A 24,107-nucleotide genomic window follows, 5' to 3' on the forward strand; every position below is an offset into this window, starting at 1 on the left:
ATGAACGGAGGTCTTACAGGTTTAGAACGACATGAGGGTGAGTAATTAATGACAGAATTTTAATTTTTGGGTGAACTATCCCTTTAAAGGTCATTGCACACTGAGTCCGAAATTGTCACACGTTAAATAAATACGACCTCACGTTGTGTCAATAACATTTACAAACTGCCTCCGAAACTTTCGTCCATCCTAAAAAAAAAATTTCTGCGTTTTCGCATCCGTAGCAAGCATTTTGATAGGAAAGAATGACGAATATGAAAAAACTGAAAAAACACATGTAAACATTTAAGACTCAGTGTGCAAGGACCTTAAAGGTCGCGAAATTAACCGAAAAATATTAACTAATATCGTGTTTGTCAACCAGAACTAAGCAAAGTAAAGCCTTGTTCATGTACGTGTATTTATTTGACAAGTAGCTGTTGAAATGCAATAATGTACAGTCAGCCGGTCATTAACACAAAATAAACCCTTTCAGGGGGTTTCACATCAGGGACTTGATCACCCTGTCGAGGCTTATTTTGCAATAATGACCAGATGACTCTGTATTGTCCCGTACTTATTGTATTTTAATGTTCCTTACTTACACAGAAGATCTATATTTGACAGAAATGCTAGCTGTAAAAATGAAATGTGGAGTGATTGGAATGACTTTCCTTGTTTATTACTGCTACCTGTTCACTTTACACCCCCCTTGACTGTCCCAGTCACTGGCGGTGTACCTCTTCATCTGAATAAGCAGATGAGAGGGATGAATAGTGGGATTGTGTTTTGCAAGTACTCTGCTGATATGTTGTCTGAGAGCTGTGGTTGTACTTGCAGGAGAATCAATCCGTTATCTTACCAACAGATGTTCTGCTCTGCTGTTTCTACCTGACTCTCAGTGTGAGACTTGCTACGTTCACCTGTGTAAGTGTGGAAGTGTGTGTGCTTGTGAAGGTTCAGTTTATACTACAGTAGGGAAACAGCAGTTACAGGTAGGTTATACATGATAAGCATGTGATTGAACAAGATATGACATCAAATAATGCAACAAATGCAGCATAATAATGTGCTTTTCACTAAATCAGCTGAATCAATTTTGATTGAACGATTCATTAGTCTGTTATTTCAAAACTAAAAATTTTCTTTGAAATCTTAAATCCAAATATAACAGCTACTCTTCTGACATTTTTTAGAATTTTTGAATGGTTTTGAAAGAAGTCTCTTATGATTACCAAAGCTGCATTTATTTGATGAAAATACATTAAAAAAAGTTATATTTTGTGAAATATTATTGAAATTTAAAATAACTGTTTTCCTTTTTAATATATTTTACAAATGTATTCATTTATTTCTGTAAATGGCAAACGGCAAAGCAGAATTTTCAGCAGTTACTAATATGCTGATTTCCTGGGCAAGAAACATTTCATATTATCAATGCTGACAACAGTTGTGCTGCTTAATATTTTTCTAAATATTGTCATACTTTTTTTTTTTTTTTTTTAGAATTTTTTGTTAAATAGAAAATTTTACTACAACTTTTGATCAATTTAATGCGCCCTTTATTAATACAATTATTATTTATTTAAAAAAAATATTTCTCTGACCCCAAATGTTTGAATGCTGTAGCTAATTTTAAGCAGCATCCAAACAGTTATTTAAGTACTGTTTCTGCAAACTCTATCAGGCTCCATTCTGGTACAGTAAAATCAATTTCTGCAAGACAACATCAAGTTTCACTTTACAAATATGTCTCATAACAGACATAAAATGGGTTGCGAATAGGCTTTCATTTTGACTGCAATCCATAATTTTAAATTGAGTTTGCATTAAAAGGTGAATTAAAGACCCAAAGCGAGTTGTGAGAAGACGCTGACAGTGCAAAGGATGAAAAGACAGGAAGTGATATCACTCATGGCTCAAGAGCAGTATGACCTCCACATGACTGTCTGGTTTATAAACCGCGCAAGTACACTGAGAAGTCACAGCAAGTACCTGCTGTCTGAAATATTGCCCTTGTTGAGGAAAAGACTGCGATGAATGAGAAAAAAACAAAGAAATCTTGTTATAGTCTCTTTTCTCTTTATAGCTTCTCAAACTTTACTAGAACGTCTACTTTTTTAGATTACTAAAAAGCCTAAATATTGCCATCAGAATCATTTTTAAGCAAGAGAAGCAACCAAAAGCAGGTTCTCTAAACAACATACAGAGGAACAGAAACATCAAAGGACAAACTCAAGATGCCACACTACTGCTGGACTGTTCTGGAGAAATAAAAGAGTAAGACAGAATCTTGAGGAACAAATGAATACATTTTGCCAATCCCTACCCTGCATGTAATGTCGTTACACAGCAAAACAGAAGAACTATGCATAAAAAGGCTTTAATTCATCGTAAAGCACAATTTATTGATCTAAATACCTTAAAATATAAAAAAGACAGCCTGCAATTGACATTCATACAGTGTCAACTTTCAAGAGCATGAAGGCAATGCTACAAATATATATGTAGCTGGCTTTTCGTATATGGATTGTTCTTCAGAGACAAATTGTTTGTGCTCCACAGTTCAGAGTTGATCTAGCATGACCCTTCCCTGTCCTCTCCTTGAGTGCTTTTCAGATGAAAGCAAAAGAATAAGCTAAGACAACCATTCACACCAAATGTCTTCTATATTGACATCTCTTCTTACTTTACCCTTCACCGCAACTTTTAAGAAATATCACACTTGAGGGGCATTGAATTGCCTGTAAGCTGGATTATACACATCTATAATATATAATTAATGTTAAATATCCAAACATTGATTTTAAATTGAACCACTATTAAAGTATCTAGTGACCTACAACAGGATCTAGTGCATAAGCAATCACCTAACATCTTGACAGCCCTTCTTTATTTTAAAGGTGAAGTACATAATTTCTGCACCACTAGCAGCGCCAAATGGAATTGCTATCTGAAGCCTACACTTTTTTTCCCCCACCTACTGTCCAAACTCAAACACTGTTGTCATTTTATCTCTGATGTTTTTATTGCCATTTTCAATCTTCTCTGAGTAGTTCCTGAATGCAACGGTCCAGCTTTGAAGACCCATAAATTAGCGCAGCAAATTCAGGCACAGATGACGTGTGTGGTTACTAAGTTTGGGCTATATGCAGACAGTCTGCACAGATGGGACTGTTTGAAACTTGGAGAACTTTTTCAATCATTGTTTTCATCAATAATTTTTTATTTTTTAAATTCTGTTTGGCGTCGCTAGAGGTGCAGCAATGACACACTTCCTCTTTAAGAAAATAACACTTCAGTAGACCTTCAGGCAACTACAATTCTGCCTTAACACTGATAAAATATTGAACATAAACATTCTTTTGATTTAAGGCTTGTTTACACGTTCTCCATTATCTATGAGTGGCATTACCACATGCTGCAGGCCGAATCGCTCTAAATTTTAGTGTAATTCAAGGTGAAATGTTGCTGCATATTTTATGATTCACCCTTGCTATATGTGTCTGTAAAACACAAAGGCATCCTGCATCTCAACCAAACCATCTCCAAAAATCTGTCATATGCCTTCAGCGTCAGAGTATCAGGCCAAATATGGCTTTTCAGTCTTTATCAAGAGCAGCAGCAGCGCAGGAGCCTACAGATTCACATGCGCCAGTGTTCATTAAATCAAAGAGCAGGTATTAGGCCCTCACAGACCGCACAGTCAGTGTGCTGGAATACTGAGTCTTTTAGAGTATTTGGATTTGATTTTCCTCGGGGATAACCTTATCCCTGTCAGATTTATTCCTCTGATCAGTCAGCACTATTGGACTCCCAACATGCATTTGATCTCTTGTTTTCACCTCATCTTTAATAATTTATTCCTCTCTCTCTCCTTTTTTCCCACCCCTCCCATTCTTTATCTTTCTGTCTTTCAATGAGGTGCAGTGGTGTCAGTGTCATATTGCAGTCAGAAGATGTTGCTGGCTTGCAGAGTGCCGCAAATTGCATCTCTGAACCGCTACTTCCTGCTGCAGTACCATTTACAGCAGCTCATTTTTCAGCTCATTCATCACGGTTACATGATGAACACAGCCACACCACAGAGACAAAGAAACTGGGTATGAGGACAGAAAAAAATGACAATTAAATGAGAGAATGAAAAAGAGAAAGGATGAGGAAATGTATGCATGTGAGACAGGATGAGAACAATATGAGATGTAGACAGCCAGAGACCAAAGGGTCAGTGTTTGGCTGGTTAGCCTAATTAGTCCCTGTTGGTAGATGTCATAACTACACCATCTGGTTGCACAGAGCATCCTGTAATTAATGCTTACTATTACTTATTATTTTAATTTATTTACTTTTTTAATTGAATGAAAACATAATAATAATAGGTCGAAACAGTTGTTGTAATTGTTTTTGTATCTCTCTGATCAAATAAAACCAATAAAAATATTTTTTCTCCCATACTATGGAAGTCAATGGCTACCAGCAACTGTTTGGTTACCAACATTCTTCAAAGGATCTTATTTTGTGTTCAACAGAAGAAAGAAACTCATGCATGTTTGGAACAACTTAAAGGGTTAGTTCATCCAAAAATGAAAATTAGGCTGTGTTTTACTCACCCCCGATGCATCCTAGGTGTATATGACTTTCTTCTTTCAGACGAACCCAGTCGGAGTTATATTAAAAATTGTCTTTGATCTTTCAAGCTCTATTGTTGCACTCAGCGGGTGTTGCAGTGCTTTGGTTCAAAAGACATGAAATAAAAAGCACCCTTCCATAAAAAAAAAGTGTCTCACACGGCTCCGGGGGGTGAACAAAGGCCTCCTGTAGCGAATCGATGCGTTTTTGTAAGAAAAATATCCATATTCACGCGGAGAGATCGAAACAAAAAAATGGTCACTAATTAGAAGTACAAAACGAGGATTTGTAAACAAGAATGTCAGAGGATTTCGATATAAGCCAAGAGGAGACTTGTTTTCCTTTGCTAAAGTAAGGAAACTTTGCTTCTTTTGATCCTGTAAACAAACGTTGGTTTTCACGAGACTCACCGGCGCATGCGCAAAGCTGACCTCTTACGTCATTCCCCCGGAACTGCTTCTGTGTACAACTGCTGGCGCAAGCTAGATTAAAGTGATTATTACGTTTTGAATATGGATATTTTTCTTACAAAAACGCATCGATTCGCTACAGGAGGTCTTTGTTCACCCCCCGGAGCCGTGTGAGACACTTTTTTTTATGGAAAGGTGCTTTTTATTTCACGTCTTTTGAACCGAAGCACTGCAACACCCGCTGAGTACAACGATAGAGCTTGAAAGATCAAAGACAATTTTTAATATAACTCCGACTGGATTCGTCTGAAAGAAGAAAGTCATATACACCTAGGATGCATCGGGGGTGAGTAAAAAACAGCCTAATTTTCATTTTCGGTTGAACTAACCCTTTAAGGGTGAGTAAATTATCACAGAATTTTTAATTTTTGGGTGAACTTTACCTTGAAATTGACAAAAATGGAAAATGGTTAAAATCATTTAATGTCACTTTTTATATCATCTGGACTTAAGTAAAACCTATCCAAAATAATTTTTGATATATTTGATATATTTTACATTTTATGAGTTGTATCTGACAGGATATGCTGACCTTTGAAGGTATTAAAAAATAAAAGACTATTTATAATTAAACCAATATTACCTATCCTAATCAAACACACCTGCACGTAATTTTTAAGTATACCTGAAGACTTTTAGCTGATTTTGGTGTGTTTGATTTAGGTTGGAGATACACTTGTTAAAAATAAGACGCAGTCATCTAAACATACTAACACCAGAATAACATGTCAGTTTAACATATACTCACTTTTTAAACTTAACATTTACAGATTGTCAATAATGTGGCTATACATTTGTCTTACATCAATTTTGTAAAGACCTCATGGGATATGAAAATGTGCTTAACAGCATGAACAATACATGACTTTTTCCACCATCTTAAGGCAATGTTTGAAGATATGTCCTGCACCATGGAAAAACTTGAACTAAGCCACATACAAACGGCAAAGAACATGTATCCTGTAGTACACGTTGCCTGTTTAAGGATTAAAGGTTCCTTTAAAAGTCAAACCCCGCCCACATTCCTCATTCATATGCATTGGTGGTTCAGTGGTAGAATTCTCGCCTGCCACGCGGAGGCCCGGGTTCGATTCCCGGCCAATGCAAATGCTGTTTTCTTTCAACTGTGCTTCAGGAATTTTTGCTATAAATCTATGTATATGTATCTATGTAACTGCACCTTAAGCTGAAACTCAATCCACATTCCTCGGCCTAGGTTTGATTTCCTTCCAATACATTTTTTTAATAAACTGTGCTTCATTTGCATTTTTGCTAGTGAAAAATATGTAAATATATAAATAAATAAAAACAAATATAGAACTGTATGTTAATATTGCACGTGGAGCTAAAATGTTAAGTGAATGTTGAATTGTGAGTTCTCACCACACTGGCCGGGGGGAGGCACTCCAGAAGATGCCTGTGGAAGACTCATCAGCAATGTTTGCACAGCAGCACAATTCCCAAAACATGGCTCCACCGTTATGGGACCAGCCTGAGAGAAAAGAAGAGTGATTAATTCACTGCATGACACATATGGACTTTTCCTGCAACAACAGTACAGTGGCACAAGCTCCCAGAATTCATGATGTCAAACACAGGGCCATTCATTGCAGATAAATAAATAAATAAAACACAATTTTGGAAATTTTTAAAAAGTTACTTATGTCATACTAGTGAATTCCCAGACATAAAACTGTTTACTTCAAATTCATGTAAATCAAATAAATCACCCACAAGTCAGAAATCAGTACTAGTAAACCATGACTGAGTTAATGGTTTTGGGCTTCTGCCAGCCAGGGCTCTAACAACACTTTTATACCATAGAGATTTACTTGGCAGACTTATACTGTTAGGATCTGCATTTATTTTCAGATGCCAACATTTCAGAGACTCCACTATTTTGTATACACTCTGACCATATACAGTATAGTATATTATCTTTGTTTGTTTGTCTTGTTTTTTTGAATGAAACAAACACCTATATTCATCAAGCTTGTGTCAATCAGAATATTAGAATATGCATATTGATTTATGAAGCATCACGTGACATAGAAGACTGCAGTAATGAATGCTGACAATTCAGGTTGGTCATCACAGGAATGAATTGCATTTTAAAATATATGAAAATATATTTTCATATAAACAATTATTTTAACTTGTAACAATATTTCACAGCATTACTGTTTTATTGTATTTTTGATCAAATAAATGCAGCCTTGTTGATCACAAGAGAACAGTAATGTGTATAATAATATATAAACCTGATGCGAGCATCTACTGCAAAATATGAGACTGACCATAACACAAGAAGCTTGTATTTGAATTTTTTTCCTGCCTCCACTTAAGAAAATTCACACACGTTAAAGCCTGCATTTAAGGCCATTTAAGCTTCAGTCTAGCCTTTCCAGCATTTTCTTCAAAAAGGCAAAAGTGCCTCGTTCAAAGATGCACCGCAGGTTTCCCTTAACAGCTTTCTGTTTAAACATGTGAAGGAGTATCTGTAAATGGCCTTGCTCTTTTCACCATTTCACACTCTTTCTATATAGACACCTGAAAGAACAGGCCGTGAACTGTACTTCACAAGAACAAAATGCCACTGAATGCCTGAATGAAACTGCCATCAGTAATAATCTGATGCAAAATTTGGTGGCCAAAACGTGATCTGAAATTGCTGTAGCACCTCTAAAATGCCATATTTTGCTCTCTTCACCAAACCAAAAAGTGTTTAGAATGCATGTGGAGAGGCAGTTGCCCTGTACTTGATGACTAGAATTATTCATTTATTAAATATGACTGCTGAATATTTATAACAAGACGTCTTCACAGACATCATATGGAAATTAACTCAGAATGAGCATCTCGGCATCATTGTCTAAATTCATGAGACATAAGGATAATCGATTTGTTATGCCAGGAGTCCAACAGATTGAGAAATCCCTCTTATTACCCATCATCCCCAAGATGATGATCCTCTATTAGATGGTGGCCGTGTGATGGTCAATGAACAATAATTGTTGATTCGAAGCAGTATGTGGGTAATACATAGACACCTCTATATTTTCCCAACACACAGCTCACCTGTCACCAAAAACAATCTGTTTTCTTTCACAAAATTCACTTCTGTCACAGAAAATAAACACCATGTTTTAGCGGAGTTGCTAATGCTCACATACAAACATTATAGTCCAATCTACTTCAATTGTCACTCTGGATTATTTGAAAATTTAAAATTAGCCTTTTTTTCACTTTGTGACATGGCTAAGGGCCTAATTCATTTCTGTTTAAGCCTGCAACAAAACCATGTCAGGATCCCATCATCTGTTTAGGCGACATAAATTCAATAGTTAAATAAGGGCTTATGATTGATTGAGTGTAAATGAGGGCAGTCCAATCCCTAAACTACACAGAGAAGCACCAGCAGGTGGTGAAAGTGGATTTCTCCTTCATTTGCATTTTAGGGGGTGTTTATAGTGCATAAACAAAATGGGCAGAGCTTTAAAAATTTATGCATACAGTTGGCCCACTGCTGGGTGTTTGTTTATTATAGAAGCTGCGTTACACACATTAAAAGAGTGTTTGAATGACAGGAACCTGAACAAAGGACAGAATTCTTAAAATCCTTAAATCGTCTGTTATTACCGTTATGGGTTGCAAATGTTACTTAACACCACGTTACATAATAATTGCTAATAAAGAGTTTAGTGTAAACATAAGTAGTACATGGGGAATTTTTTTTATTTGCCACTGTCTCCCAAATCACAATAATTCTGTATGTTTTCCTATCTAGACCATTGCAGCTTTCTGTGTTTTATAGATTTCTAAACGGTCCAAAATTAGCACTCTGCAAATGCCAAAAGTAAGTAAATATTGGCTTTGGTAAGGACATCACATCTGCTAGCTTTAATTTTGTAAGTGATCAAAAATTGATACAATAAAATTTTGCCACTTACAGCATCTTAATGCAGTTTTTCCAAGTTTTTTATGTACTGATGACAACGTTGTCAAAATGATACCCATCCACAAGGATGCGTGAAAACAAATTAAAATGATGTATTATGCACGCCAGTCCAGTAGTAGGCTTGCTGCGAGAGTCGGTGTTTACGGTGATACCGGTGTTAAGCCGCAACACGGTTATGTCTTCTGCCCACCGAGGCACTGCCCCCCATTTTGTTTTGAATTTTTTATAGTAACAAAAATCATTTAGTTCAGTTAGAGGACAGACACTATTAAAAACTGAACGCGGCTGCTCAATGCAGCATGCTGAACGAAAGTGGAATCACAGATCAACAGCAGGAGTCAGATTGCATTTATCACGTGAGGAGAGTGAGTCGAGCTGACTGAAAAGAAGAGTGAGGTGAAAGACAAGACAATGGCAGAAGATTTAGTTTAGAAACGAAATGCAAAAGCACCTGTTTGGCAATATTTTGGATTTTGAAAAGGCTTTTGAATTTTGCCATTTATCTAAGGTGATTTTGGAAGTTTTTTTAACATTCGTTTCTTATTTATTTTGTTCCACAGTGTTTGCTGATTTTTACTTTATTTAAACTTTGTATATTTTATTTATTTTACTTTAGATCAACGTGTATATGCCGTGCCCCCAAGCTTTCTTATGTTTTGCTAATAAACTTTCTATGTTTCTTATTTATTTGCTTCCACAGTGTTTGCTGATTTTCAGTTTTATATACCCGTTTAAACTTTGTGTAGCCTAAGTAATTTGTTATTTTATATTAGGCATATAGCATGGTGTATTTTTATTTGTTTTGTTAATAAAAGTTCTATGAGTTTGATGTTGTATTTTGTTGTTGCTTGAATTGAATCGACGCAGAATTGCCGCTAATTTGAAATTGAAAGTAAAATGCTCACAGCGTTTTTACAAGCCATTTTAATGTGAAGGGAAGCGAGGAAAAGAGGGAAATCTCAAACGTACAATTGCTTGACGCCGAATTGCCGCTACTTTGAAAGTGAAAGTAAAATGCGCACTGCGCTTTTCCAAGCCATTTAACAGTGAAGGAAAGCCCCCCCCCCCATGGTAATACCGGTATTACCGGTGTTGTCACACGTCAATTAACCAGTGGGAAAATTTCCTCACCGTCACAACCCTGTCCAGTAGTTGGCAAAACACTATGTGAACATGTAACACACTTGCGCATGACATCACTGTTTTTACAAATTTGTGTTTTTGTACTTTACACAGAGACTTAAGTGTCAAAAACGTAAACGCCCCTTTTAATCCCTTAAATTTTTCCAAGCCTCCATGTGGGATAAATATCGGGGATGCAAACTTATTAGGGGTGAAGAAAGTGACAAATATGGGGAACATTTTTTAAAAATAAAAATAATGCAAAATACAGTTTCATGGGCATATAAGTATTCACTCACCTTAAGTAAATCACTCACCATCAGTACAAAGAGCAAAATGTTGATTTTGGACTGTGCTTGCAAGTAAATGAATTGAAGACAAAAGGAAGTACATTTACTGTGAGAGCTTTACGACTATTGGTGTAATGGGTCTGAAGGTCACGGCTGAGGGCGAGCTGTTGCATTGAACGCCTGTGACTGCACAGCCTCCGCTGTGGCCTAAGACCGTCTGACTATAGGGAGGTGTACAGTGACCGCAGGGGTCAAAGAGTAGTACAATGTTTACTTACATCTGGTCTGAGGTATTCAGTGATAGAGATGCTTCACTTCAGCAGTTGCCAGCCAAAGCTTTTAACCTTTGATCTCTAATCAATGACTGCTGTGTGGATGGACATAGAAGTAGTGCACAATTACAAAAGTGCCGCAGCAGAGAATCTTCTCTTTTTCCTTTCCTTTTTTTACTTCTCTTTTTAACTCATCACCATCATCCTCTTTGCTATTTCTCCCTCTCAAAAACTCTTATAGTTTGACTAAGCACAAATTCTCTTGTCCCTTTTCTGCTTTTCCTCTGACAGATGTGGCTAATAGGTTTAAGTGCTGAAGCGTACAGGCTAATTATACGTTGTGCTACCTATGTTTGTGTTAGGTTTCAGAGATGATGAATTCATCAACATGAGGAAATAGGTTCCATTTAATTCTCAAATAATCCTTCATACATCAGTTTCCAAATGAACCTGCCAAAGAGCAGCTCCTTGGGAACACATATTGAAATACAATGGCCATTAACGTTGCACTCAGCAATATGTTCCTTTTTATGAAGAAAAAAAGGAAAAAATGTTTGACATTCTGTCTCCTAATTATGACATACAGTAATGTCCTCTATGCAAATGGATGAAACTACAAAGAGTTGACTTTGACAGCTATCTAAAGTATTGGACCGCATACAAACATATGCGTTCTAAGAAACATACTATTATAATAATAATAATATAACAATGAATTATACTGTACACTCCATATTGGCACTCCATACTTCAGCATTAAATTGCGATGGGACCATATCCTCCCCAAAATAATCTCAAATAGCATAAACACATAGGATTTATCAAAGGCTTTTGACAAGGATGATCCTTTTAAAGAAGTTGTACACTAAGATTTTCAGACATGAAAATGCTATTACATGGTTTGCCAAATACTTTTAGAGTTAGAGGGTTGTACTTAATCTATCATGCCTGTTTGTAAAGGAGTTCCTCAAGGGTCAGTTCTAGGACCCATTTTATTTTCTTCATATTTAAATAACATCTGTGATAATACCTCTAATGTGAGGAATCATCTTTATGCAGATGACACAGTGTATTATTGCAGTGCATCATCAGCATAAAAACATAACTGTACATTGTTTGTTCATGTTAGTTCACAGTGAATTAAGTAATGTTAACAAATATAACTTTTGATTTTAAAAGTGTTAGTAAAAGTTGAAATTAAGATTGACCAATATTAATAAATTCTACAGAAATGCTGTTCATTTTTAGTTCATGTTAACTAATGTAGTTAACCAATATTAACAAATGAAACCTCACTATTAATTGTCATCAATATTTATTATTTAATACAACAACATGAATACATCACAATGTGAATTTGTCCACAAAATATATTTTGAGGTGGCTGTGGAAATATATTCCCAGTTGCACCTGTTGCAGTGGCCCCGGACACCAGGAAATGCGAAGAAAGATGGAGTGAGCGGGAGAGAGAGAGTGTGCATCCAAGCAGGACTTGGATTCTCTTGGGTGAAGCATTAATCTCTTTAAAAGCCTTCATTAGCTTAGATTTATCCATCCCCCACTCACTGAAGCAGCCTGTTCATCCACCAGAGCTGGGCAGGATATTTGTACATTTAATTTTAATCCTTGTTAATAGCTATTTTATTAAAATGACACCTTCAAGAAGAAGGGCATTAACAGTGAAGTGATGGACTCTTCATGACAGATTGATCAGGGTGTGCAAGGGGAGATTGACTGTTCAGAATGGGTGGTGAGGTGATCCAAATTAATCAAGCTAAGTAATACAGCATATAAATCAGGAAGGGGGTACTAGGTGCCCTCAGAGGAGGACTTCAGGTCTCGGGTAGTGGCTGAGATTCATTGAGGACCCATAGTGGCTGTTCCTTTAGAGAAATAACTACTAAAATATACGAGTGGATATTCATATGTGACATTTATATTATAGGACATTTCATGACCGATGGAAAGTAATTTCAATATTTGACATTTGCACTCAAAAACAACTGATACAAGTGCATGAAAAAAAATATAATATAAGAAATATCAAAACAAAGTCAACACTTTTACTCTCAAAGGAATTTTTAATGGTATGCTCACTAAAGACTACCATTAAAATCTCCCTTTGAATCAACAGTGTTCTGACTTTATGTTTTGATATTGAAATATTTGACATTTAGAAAAACAAAAGGCTTGTTAAAAACTTGCATTTGTGTTAACATCTTCACCCAAGGCATTATGTGCCTTATGTGGTAGAGCTTTGCTTTTTAGCAAACTTTCTGCATTTCACTCTCCGTCTTCCCACTCCAAAGTGCTTGAGCAGCCCTAAGGGGCTCTGACTGCTCTATGGGATTTTGAGGTAGGTGGTGTCCTGAATTCTGAATGTGCTGCATCCAAACATTATGCACCCACATCGGTCTTATGTTATAGCCAGAACTTCATCCGTCCCTGAATGTGAAGCCCCTGCTCCGCTCTCAAAGATGGGCTGTAAAACAGTGGGAACGTTAGTTGAGGGGCCATCAGGTCTGTGAATCACGGAGGGATAAAGTGCAAAGGCTTTGTCATAAATGAGAGGTCCTAAACACTGAAAGGTGAGGAGAATGGTGTAGCACGACTGTAAGAGCATGGTGCTAGCAACACCAAGGTCATGGGTTCAAGTCCAAAGAATAATAATGCAAAATATACACCTTGAAATTAAGTTGTTTTGGAAATTCATGTCTGCCAAATGAATAAATATTCATTTGATGAATTAAAGGAAAGTGAATAGGGAAAGAGAGGGAGTGCTGATAAAGTAGAATCAAATCCAAAACTATTCATTTGAGTATGTAAATATGTTCCATGTCTCTTTGCCATATTTTCTGTCAACCAACACAGATGTCTACCCTTCAAGAACTGGGATGTATATACTGTATGGAACGCAAAGCATGATCAGCAGAGCTGACAAAACATTCTGGCACAACAGAAAGCAGACTCTGGTATTTTTTATATTTTAACATTATTGATACCAGATTCGGTTGGGGCAACTGCATTGCTGAGTCAATATTTTGAAGAAAATGTTACAATAATCTAATGATACAATAATCTAACACAATGAAGATAACTTGTTTCAGGAGTTTCTTGTTTCTTGTTTTTACTGATACAGTAAAATGTGTTTTTAGTAGGGTTGGGCAAGTTAACGCGTTATTATCGCGTTAGCGCATTAATGAATTAATGCCGACAATTATTTTATCGCGCATTAACGCAGTTTTATTATTATTATGATTTTGAAAGTCCGTTGCTCACTGGCTCTGAATACACATAAAGACAAACCATGGGTCACAGGAGGGGTGGGATCATTTTATTGCGCATTAACGTAGTTTTATTATTTTATTATTATTACTTTGAAAGTCCGTTGCTCACTGGCTCTGAATACACATACAGACAAACCATGGGTCACAGGAGAGGTGGGATGTGCGTCATCATGCGTCTCAACCAATGAGAGCATTTGGGGTGGACCCAACACCAACCAAATCACCTAACACCAACATCTATGGTCTACACCAGACGCGAGTGGCGTGACGCAACAAAATACTATAGAACATTGATGCTGTCTACACTGGATGCGGTGCGATGCGACACGACAAATCCCCAACAGTAAACTACTGCCTCGTTCCATCTATGACGTACTGACACAAAATTCTAATGATTTGCAACGGTTGCTTTGTAGCGTCCAGTGTAGACAGACATTAGCTGATTTGCCTATCTGACGTTGTTTGTCTTGATTATTTGTCTTTTAACATGACTAAGTTGGCTAAATATGTATGTTTTGTCCGGTTTAATTCTGTTAGCTAGTTGTAGTTTATTAGTTGTATTTATTGCTATGTTCTACTTTGTTGTGCTGTAAACTACAAAGTTAATACACTTAAAAGTCCAGTTATGAACGACAAGGATAAAAGATTTGTAGCTGTGTATAGTTGTCTAAAACACATCCTCAATTATCTTGTATCTATATTTCACACACCACTTCTGGCCTCCTGGCAAGGATATAGTGATGTGAAATACGGTGTTTATTTTGAAATTGACAGGATTTTTTGACTTTTATTTTGTATGTACTATGCGGCTTGGACGCAGCGTCCGTCAAAAACAGGCGAAGGTTCTTAGGATCGCAACGAATGACGGCATGTACTGTATAAGCCTCCCTCAAGATGCACCATCACAAGAATACACGAGTTGTATGAAAATGAGATTTGTTTAAAGTGTTTGCAAACCAAATGTTATTGCACTTTTGTTCATACAGCAGTACTTTTACAATAAAAGTGTGCAATACACTACTTTTAAATTCATTATTGAATTTTGCGCATAATGCGATTAATCACAGAAAAATCATGCGATTCAAAATTTTAATTGTTGCCCAGCACTAATAGTTTTTAGGAAGTCAATTTAGAAGCAAACAATGCTATAAAAATATTTTAGAACCCAAACTTAAAAAAAAAAAAAAAAAGACATTCATGTCATTGATAAGCTATTCTGCTGAATTATTAGCTGCATCTACTGGCATCGATATAATCATATCTAAGTAATCATCAAAAACACAATGACGGCACTTTTGTGTGAGACACTTCACAATAAATGTGTCTTCTAGAAAGAAATGAAAATGTAAGGCCTGTAGACTCCCTGTACAGGCCCATGTGATGTAGAGTTACTGAAATCATAACATTGATCCCAACATCCAGTTCTGTGAACATTATGCCCTTGAGCAAGGCACTTAACCCCTTGCTGTACTAGTGAGACTCTGTAATTAGTGTACTGTAAGTTGTTCTGGATAATAAACTCCTGCTAAATGACATGTAACTGCCTGCTAAATGACAAGCAATTAGACAAGCAGTAAGAAAAAGGCAATTTAAAGAGCAGCATTTGTAAGGGTGGCCTCAGACCATACTGTAGTTATGACTGTTTACTCTAAAGCTCTTAGTCTCTTCCTCAACCTCTGAGGAAGTCATGAAGACTCTGCCTGCACTATTTGAGAACTCAAAGTTCACTGCATCTCTTCCACAGTGATGGAGGTTTGATGGTAAAATTCTCACTCAACTTAAAATAGCCCAGGCTTTGATATCCCAAACTAATGACAGTGTCTTAGTGCCAGATTTAGGGCACTGAACCAAAAATGAGGGGCTGTTAAACACCCAGTTTTAAAACCAATTTTACTTAAATTGCTTAATTCAGTGCAGTCCAGCAATAATGGATTTATGAATTATTGTGTTCTGCCTGTGTTTCATGAATGAGCATTCCATTTGAAATTTCATATTTACAATGTGATTAAAATTCATAAATTCATATTCATTTCATAAGTTCAGAATTTACTAAAAACAACATGAAAGCTCTGAGCTTTAGCAACATATTGAAATATTACAAAATATTATAAAACCTAATATTAAACCAATAAAACACACTACCGTTCAAAAGTTTAGGGTCAGAAAGTTTAATCAAAATACAGTAAAAACAATTATAATTATTGAATACAATGATTAAATATTACTACAATTAAAATAACTGTTTATATATCTGATTTGGCGCTAAAGAAACATTTCAGTTGTTCTGCTTAATATTTTTTAATATTGAATAGATAAGTAGACCATTCAAAAGAACAGAATTTATTTAGAATAGAAAACTTTTGTAACATTCTAAATGTCTTTATAATGTCTTTTAATCAAATTAATGCATCACTGATGAATAAAAGTATTAAAGCATTGTACTGACCCCAAACTTTTGAACTGTATTGTACAAATAATAGATAAAAAATACTTGGAGGCAAATAGAGAAGGCTGTTGCTTCGCTAAACATTCACATTCAGTTTGCGTTTACTGGTGGGCTGAATCCTCCAAGTACCTGACGGGCATGTAGCGTCCCGCACACTTCACATTTCTTTATCAGTTCAGATAGAGTGGACTGATGCCCTTTTCAGATCAGACTCAGTATTTTCTGGTTAAATGTTAAGAGTCTCTCTGCCCTTTAGAAAAGATCCCTACACACTCCTCATCTACATACTGAGCATATGGAGGTTTAGGCTTCTTTAGATTTCCATCAGCTCATTAGCTCATGAATAAAACCACCACAGCATATATAACCGGGTGAGTGGGACCCAGTCTCAACACTACTGCAGCATGTACTGCCTGGCTGTGGAATGATATGTGAATAACAACCTTGCAATATTAATAAAATATGATTTTACATTTATGTTAGATGCAAGTTTGTACAATAAAACAAATGCAAATTCAAAAATATTATGGCAATACTTTCCAATAACTTAATGCATTAACTAACATGAACTAACAAATGAGCATATTTTACAGCATTATATATATGGTAATACTTTCCAATAAGGTCTCATTTGTAAAACTAGCATGACTAACAATTACCATATTTTACAGCCTTTATTAACCTCTTAATGTTACTTAATAAAAATGTTCATGTTAGTTGTCAGAGACAATTTTTAATTTTAAAATGTATTAGTAAATGTTTAGATTAACATTAACTATGATTAACAAATGCTGTGGAAGTACCATTCATGTTAGTTGTTAACTAATGTTAACAACATTATCGTAAGGTGTTACCAATATTGTTTACACTGATGTTTTTCATATTTGTAAATAAAACTGATTATTGGAGCGAATTTTACAATAAATTATTTCAGTCTTTGTGCTTCAAAATTTCACGTTTAATTCAGTGTTACTGGCCATTTCTTTATATAATTAATTAACTAGCAAATTCTGAGTGAAAATTTTTCTACACCATTTTTTCCCCTTTATGGAGTATGTGGGCCAATGTGTATTATATTATGCTTTTTTTATTTTTATGCAAATTTTTTGGCTTTAGATGCAAGAATGATATCATAGAAGCAAGAATGATTAATCATATATTGAAGTTAATCAAAATAACCTGTGTATATTTTTAAGTATTACTCTGAAATAACTTTCGAAGTAACTTTAAAATGAACTTAAAATAACTTTAAAAGCATTAAATTATTTAAAAGATCATTAGAACCCAGAGGTGGGGCTGACATCAACATAATTACTATATACATACAGTAAATTGAGGCAGCATTCTCCTTTCAATTGTTGAAACATGCCTTCACCAGATGCACACATTTAAATACTATATTTTAAAAATCCATCAGGCATAGGTTAAGTCTGGAACTACAGACTAAAAGATGGGCAGCGTGTGAGAAAGTTGAACAGCTCCTGAGTTCAGGTCTGTGTTATGTTTCAGCCTGCGCATCAGGAACGTTATAAAACTAAGCAGACTCCACGCCAGCCCGTCATGTTTGCCTTACGGCGCCAGGCACACTTACTCATACACCTGTCAGTACCATGTGAAACACATTAGCGTGAGTGTGTGTGCACCTGTTTGTGCCGAGTTGGCATGACAGAGAGCAAAAATGCAGGAAATGATTGGAGTTGAGAGGAAGACAAAAAGGCAAACAGGCCATCTGCTGGTCGAGAGAGAGATGAAAAGAGTGTGAGAAAGAGATGCTAAGAGAGAAAGATGGGAGAGACAGTGAACGTGAGAGAGAGGAGAGAGAAAAGGAGATTAAATAAAATAGAGGGATGCGGGGTGGCTGGCAGGTTATCCGAAGCGCGTCAGAAACACTCTCGCCGGGTGTCTTTCATTTTCAGCCTCCGAGCTGCAGTCAGGCTAGCTGTTGTGCTTCTAGTTGCCTTGTGGCTGTGCTTTTCTGCACTGACTGGTTGAGATTAGTGCTTTTCAACTGGTGGGTCACCATTTCAAAATGGGCCGCAGCCGGTTTTATCAAGGTGGAGACATCTACCTGTTTGGAATCACCATTCATCTTGATAAGCACTATAGGTGGGCTTCTTTGGCTTAAGCCTTGAATGTTTTATTACCTTGATATCTCACTATGTTTTCCTGCAGATCAGATGTGTAGCATTGAACATAAAATCTGACGCATTTTGCAGTTTATTCTGTAAAGTATTAAAAACCTGTTGAATTTATTACAGAAACGGCTTTCGACAACCATGAGAGAAACTAGAGGATCCTGTTTTTTGACTGTTTGGTCAAGATGCAATAAGCACTGAATATTTACAGAAATATGTTGCCAACTTTAAGAAATGACTTTGATCACTTCCAGATTTTGCAAAACTTTTTAATTAAGATACAATGCCATAAACTTGGGTAACTCTGGCAAATCCTGCAAGTATTTATTTGTTTGATTGTTTATTTTGTTCATTTTCCTGAAGCAATTTAATGGTCTGTTAACTTATAGCAAATGTAAAAACACGCAGCGAGTCAATGACAAAACTGTCAAACAATATACAGAAATAAACTCTTGTTTATTTTTAATATTATTATTTTTTTTAACTTATCACCTTTGAAATTAAAAAATCCGACCTTTCAGCATGTTAGTTAGTCAAAAAATGACTAAAAATGTAAAATAATGATAAAAAAACACTATGATAAAATTTGCAATATTGCCTGCAAAACAAATGCACACACACATTGACCATCCTGAAACAAAACCATATCCACTGCATTTACCTTGCATAGACAGAGCTGTTCGTTTTTGCTGAACTCGAAATCAGCCTCAATTTCCTGTTTCTCCAGTGAAGAGTTACTAGGAACTCTGTTAATTTAGTTTCAAAGGAAACATGGAGTTAGCAAACTTTGAATCAGATTTGTTTCATGGCCAAACATTAAAAATAACTGCAATCAAGTTTTGGCTCTAGTATAAGGAGTAACAATGCAGAGCCAGTTCACAAACTGAAAAGATTTTCCAAAAATAGTTTCATGATGAAAGAGAAAATGATTGAGTTTAGACACTCAAAAAGTGTCACTTCACAAATTACAGAATAAGAAAAAAAAAATGCAATACTACATTTTCAAAATCAACTAGTCATTGGGTTGCCTGAATCAATCAGCAAATCAGTCTTAAAGGGATAGTTCACCCAAATATAAAAGCTCTGTCATGATCTTCTCATTCTACTCACACCCAGTGGTGGAAAGAGTACTGAAAAAATATACTCAAGTAAAAGTACCATTACCTTCCAAAAAATGTAGTGCAAGTAGAGTAAAAGTACTTGTCCAAAAAAACTACTTGAGTAAGAGTAAAAGAGTAGCCTATTTAAAAGTACTCATGAGTATTGAGTAGTGAGTACTGAGCTGTGGATTCTACCCCCTCATAATAAACGCTGTACAAACGTGAGTATTTGTAATTCGTTACTTCACACCCCTGCTCACACCATATGACTTTCTTCTGTGGAACACTGTGAGCGCGGAGCGATGAACGAGGAGACGTGGAGTACATCAACAAGGAGACTTTAATAATAACAAGGGAACCAAGAAAACACACGTAGCCGAGGAGGTTGACATAAACAATACCGGACGGGAAACGAGGGGCAGAACACACTTTAAATACCCAGGAGCAAATAAAGATAATTAATGACACAGCTGGAACTAATGGAACTAATCAGGAAACATAATGGGAACAGGAACAGGAAAACCAAATATGGGCATGGAAACACATGGGGAGCAAAACACACACAAAACACGGAACAGAGTCTGACATCTATAGAATGAATGTCAGTGGTGTCCAAAACAAGACTGGACCCCATTGACTTCTACTGCATGGAGAGGGAAAAAACACTGTTCTTTTGTGTTCCACGTAAAAGAGAAAGTCATACAGGTTTGCAGTGATATGAGGGTGAAAGACGTTCTGGGCAAACCATCTCTTCACAGAATCCCTGAATAATGTATATACCGTATCTAACAGCATAAAGCACTGCCTCAAAAAAAAAAACACATCACAACAACAAAGTATAGGAAAACAATTGCAGGACGACTATTTGACCATAGCCACTCATCACTATTATAAAACATTGCTGTCATGTTGTGTATAACCAAACTGTATGTGAATATAACCATATTCAGCACTCCAAACCAGAACAGCAGACAGCAGCATTCTGCCGCTGTGTGAATGTTACCAGAGAGAGAACACAAAAGACAGATTGTGACTGTACTTGAATTACTGCTTGAAAAACATATATAACTGTAGGGAGTTTGCCTCTCCACTTCAGACGCATTTGGCCTCCAACATTCCTCCCAGCATGCTCCAGGCCTCCAGTAGTGCACAGCTCAAGGTCTTCGGGGAGCTCATTGTGTTGGTTATGTGGAGCTCCACATACTGATTCATTAGCCAGTTCCTGGGGATAAAAAAAGGACCATCCTGCCACCGAGGCCCTTTGCCAAATTTCCATTTGAATTGCAGAGAGGGAAACAGAGAGACAGAAGGAGAGTAAGTATACGATCCTATTACTGCTCTGGGGTAGAGAGGCCGGCCTATGGTCTACACGAACAACAAATTAATCATCTCCCTAATGCTCTGCAAAAGCCACGACGTCTACCCTCCAAAACAAAAGGTGGAGTGTGTCCTTCACTCCCTCTCCCACTATTACGAGTGAAGATGAATGTATTTTCAGAGTCTCAGACATGGGCGGCTCACAAGTGCGGAAGAAAAACAAGCATGAAACATTACACGGCCCATCATTTCAGAAACTGTTTGCTCCAAATCCAATATTGATTTTTTCGGTTCTCTGTGAGAATTAAGCTATTGATTAAAAACACGAAGGGAGAGAAGGAACATAGCTGTCATTAGGAAATAAGAGAAAATCTTAATGGAGAGGCAGAGGCAGTTTAAGGAAGTACTGAAAGAAATTAAATTCACCGATGCAGAAATTTACGGGTGCGAAACCAACTGCCGTCTAAACCTGCTTCGACATATGAATGCCCTCTGCCAGTTATGGAAGATGATGCAAATTCAACCCATGGCCATGGCGTCTGCCATGAAGGCATCTGTTGTTGATGAACAACATAATTACTTACAGTCTAGGCAAAAATAAAGCTTTGCAAAACAACATATTTGAGCACAGATTAAAGCTTGTCAAGAAGCCTTTATCACAGTTATATGTAAAGTGCCTCTGTCTCTAGAAGATACAGCAAACTGTCATGTCTTTACTCTTTATTTTCTCTCACTCTTTCTCTTTTAATCTCCTTTCCTTTCATTTAATCTTTATCTGTTTCGTACTTCTGTGTTAGTGTAAACAACATACAAATGAATAAATATTTGGGATGCATGAATATTAAAAATGAGGCAAATGAAAAAAAAAAATCATGTTAAATATAATGTTAAACCAATAAATGTCAATTTAAAACATAATATATTTATCATTTTTTATTAATAAATATTCTGAATGCAAAGCAAGTCACTTTGGATGAAAGTATCTGTCAAATCCATAAAAGTAAATGCATTGTAACAGCATTCCTGGAGATTTTTTTGGAGACCTTTTGATCTTTAGAAGCTAAGAAAGAAGCAATCAGGATTTGTAAAGACGTTCTTGATGAGCAGTAGCATTTTGGATGAAAGCATTTTTCTTGACAGGCCCCTTCAGGGGTTTTGACCTAAGACTCTGAATCTCCTTGACAAACGAGGGTTTAAGTCTTAAGCATTACTAATCTCTAGGGCAGACAGGAATCATAGCCTTTTTTCAAACAGCAGTACGTCACTGAAAAATGACAAAGGTGTCAATTCAGGTCAGTGAGATGAAAACGTGTGTGAAATGCATTAATAGTACATTTACTTAGAGATAAAGTATCTTATAATGACATTAATATAAATTAAATTTATTAGTCTGCACCTACTACACAGGTACTGTTCTTCATCTGGAGCTAGGTGAACAGTTATGACAATCAATCAATCAATCAATCAATCAACCAACAACTAAATAAATAAATATTGTTTTGGCTCCATAAATCAGAAACAAACCGGCTTTAATTCAACATTATCTACATAAAACAATTAGTTAATAAACTGATTGCATCTATCAATTTAACAATTAATAAAATGTATACATTTGTGAATAAAATCTATTTATTTCAGTCAGACAGGCAAAATAAAGTGAGTGCAGCATGTGTCTGTCAACTAAAGTTGTTTGAATACACTAACTAAATATTTCAAACACAATGTTCCAGTTGTTTTATTTCAAAATAGACACTCCTTATCAGTCATCGATCAATCAAACTTAATGACCCAAAAACATTTTAAGTACAGTTTCACCTGAATATCATTTACTTTGTTCCCTTATCTGTGCTAAATAAACATACTGTACTGTATATCACATCCATCGACAGTGTGTGTACACATAGTAATTACACACACTGACCAATCAGGCCTACATGAGAGAACTATGAGATTCACTCTTATCTTTTCTGGGCTGAGAGAGCTCAGGTAGAGTCAAAACACAGAGTGATATTAGACTGCTAATGGATTGATTGATGAAAGGTTTATGACCCTTGGACTACAACACTATTGAACCAGCCCCATCGGCTAATGGCTCTTTCCCAGACTCTCTTTAACTAATATTGGCTGAACAGCCAATAAAACTGTGACTGCAATGTACAGTACTGATGGAGAAAGCTTGCTTGTCAGTAACCAAAATCAATCACTGATCAGAATTCTTGCCTGCAGGAAAAATATAATTTAATTTCCAATTCAATTAATATTTGGCCATAAAATTTAATGTTAATTTAGTGTCACTGAAATCAAATAATAATTAATAATTTCACAAAATATGTTAATTATTATTAAAAAATTAGTTTGATCATAATTATATACATACATAGCTACAAAATTAATGATATAATTGATTATATAAATATATATAAAAAAAAAAAAAGTGACTAATATTGCATACAAATGACAAATTACTTACAAATATTGATATATATGACTAATTAAATGGGATATCATGTAATTAATTCAGATAACATTGTATTTTATTAAATATATTTTTAATTTTTAAATAAGGGGAAAAATATTACTGACATCCTATAGCTTTGCAAAACTACAATTAAGTCCATATATATTTGGACACAGGTACAATTTTTATTATTTTAGCTGTTGACCAAAACGTATTGAAGTTACAGTTATATGAATATGGATTATAATGAATATGGGCTTAAAGTGAGCTTTAATTTGAGGGTATTCTCATCACAATTGGAGGAAAGGTTAAGGAATTACAGCTCTTTAATATGTACCTCCCCCCCTTTTTCAAGGGACCATAAGTAATTGGACAGTTGACTCAAAAGCCATTTCATGGACAGATGTGGGCTATTCCTTCATTATTTCTACATCAATTAAGCAGGTAAAAGGTCTGGAGTTGATTCTAAGGGTGCCATTTGCATTTGGAAGCGGTTGCTTTGAACCCACATCATGCAGTCAAAGGAGCTCTCCATACAAGTGAAACAGACAATTGTTATGCTTCAAAAACATAACAAATCCATCAGCGAGAGGAACATTCGGAGTGGCCAAATTAACAGTTTGGCACATTCTGAGAAAAAAAGA

General features: G+C 36.0%; 1 protein-coding gene and 1 non-coding gene across 2 annotated transcripts in view; one reads left to right on the forward strand and one right to left on the reverse strand.

Moving 5' to 3' along the window:
• atrnl1a (attractin-like 1a) overlaps positions 1 to 24,107 on the reverse strand; it is a 271,222-nt gene that overhangs the window by 9,244 nt on the left and 237,871 nt on the right. Inside the window, exon 29 of the mRNA XM_016457834.1 lies at positions 6,462 to 6,570. Coding sequence (XP_016313320.1) covers positions 6,462 to 6,570 — 109 coding nt within the window. The remainder of the gene's footprint in view (positions 1 to 6,461; positions 6,571 to 24,107) is intronic.
• Positions 6,115 to 6,184, forward strand: trnag-gcc (transfer RNA glycine (anticodon GCC)). Its single transcript has one exon. It is a non-coding gene; the product is annotated as a tRNA-Gly (tRNA).

This window comes from Sinocyclocheilus anshuiensis, unplaced genomic scaffold (genome assembly GCF_001515605.1).
Source record: "Sinocyclocheilus anshuiensis isolate Anshui unplaced genomic scaffold, SAMN03320099.WGS_v1.1 scaffold63, whole genome shotgun sequence".
Classification (NCBI taxonomy): Eukaryota; Metazoa; Chordata; class Actinopteri; order Cypriniformes; family Cyprinidae; genus Sinocyclocheilus; species Sinocyclocheilus anshuiensis.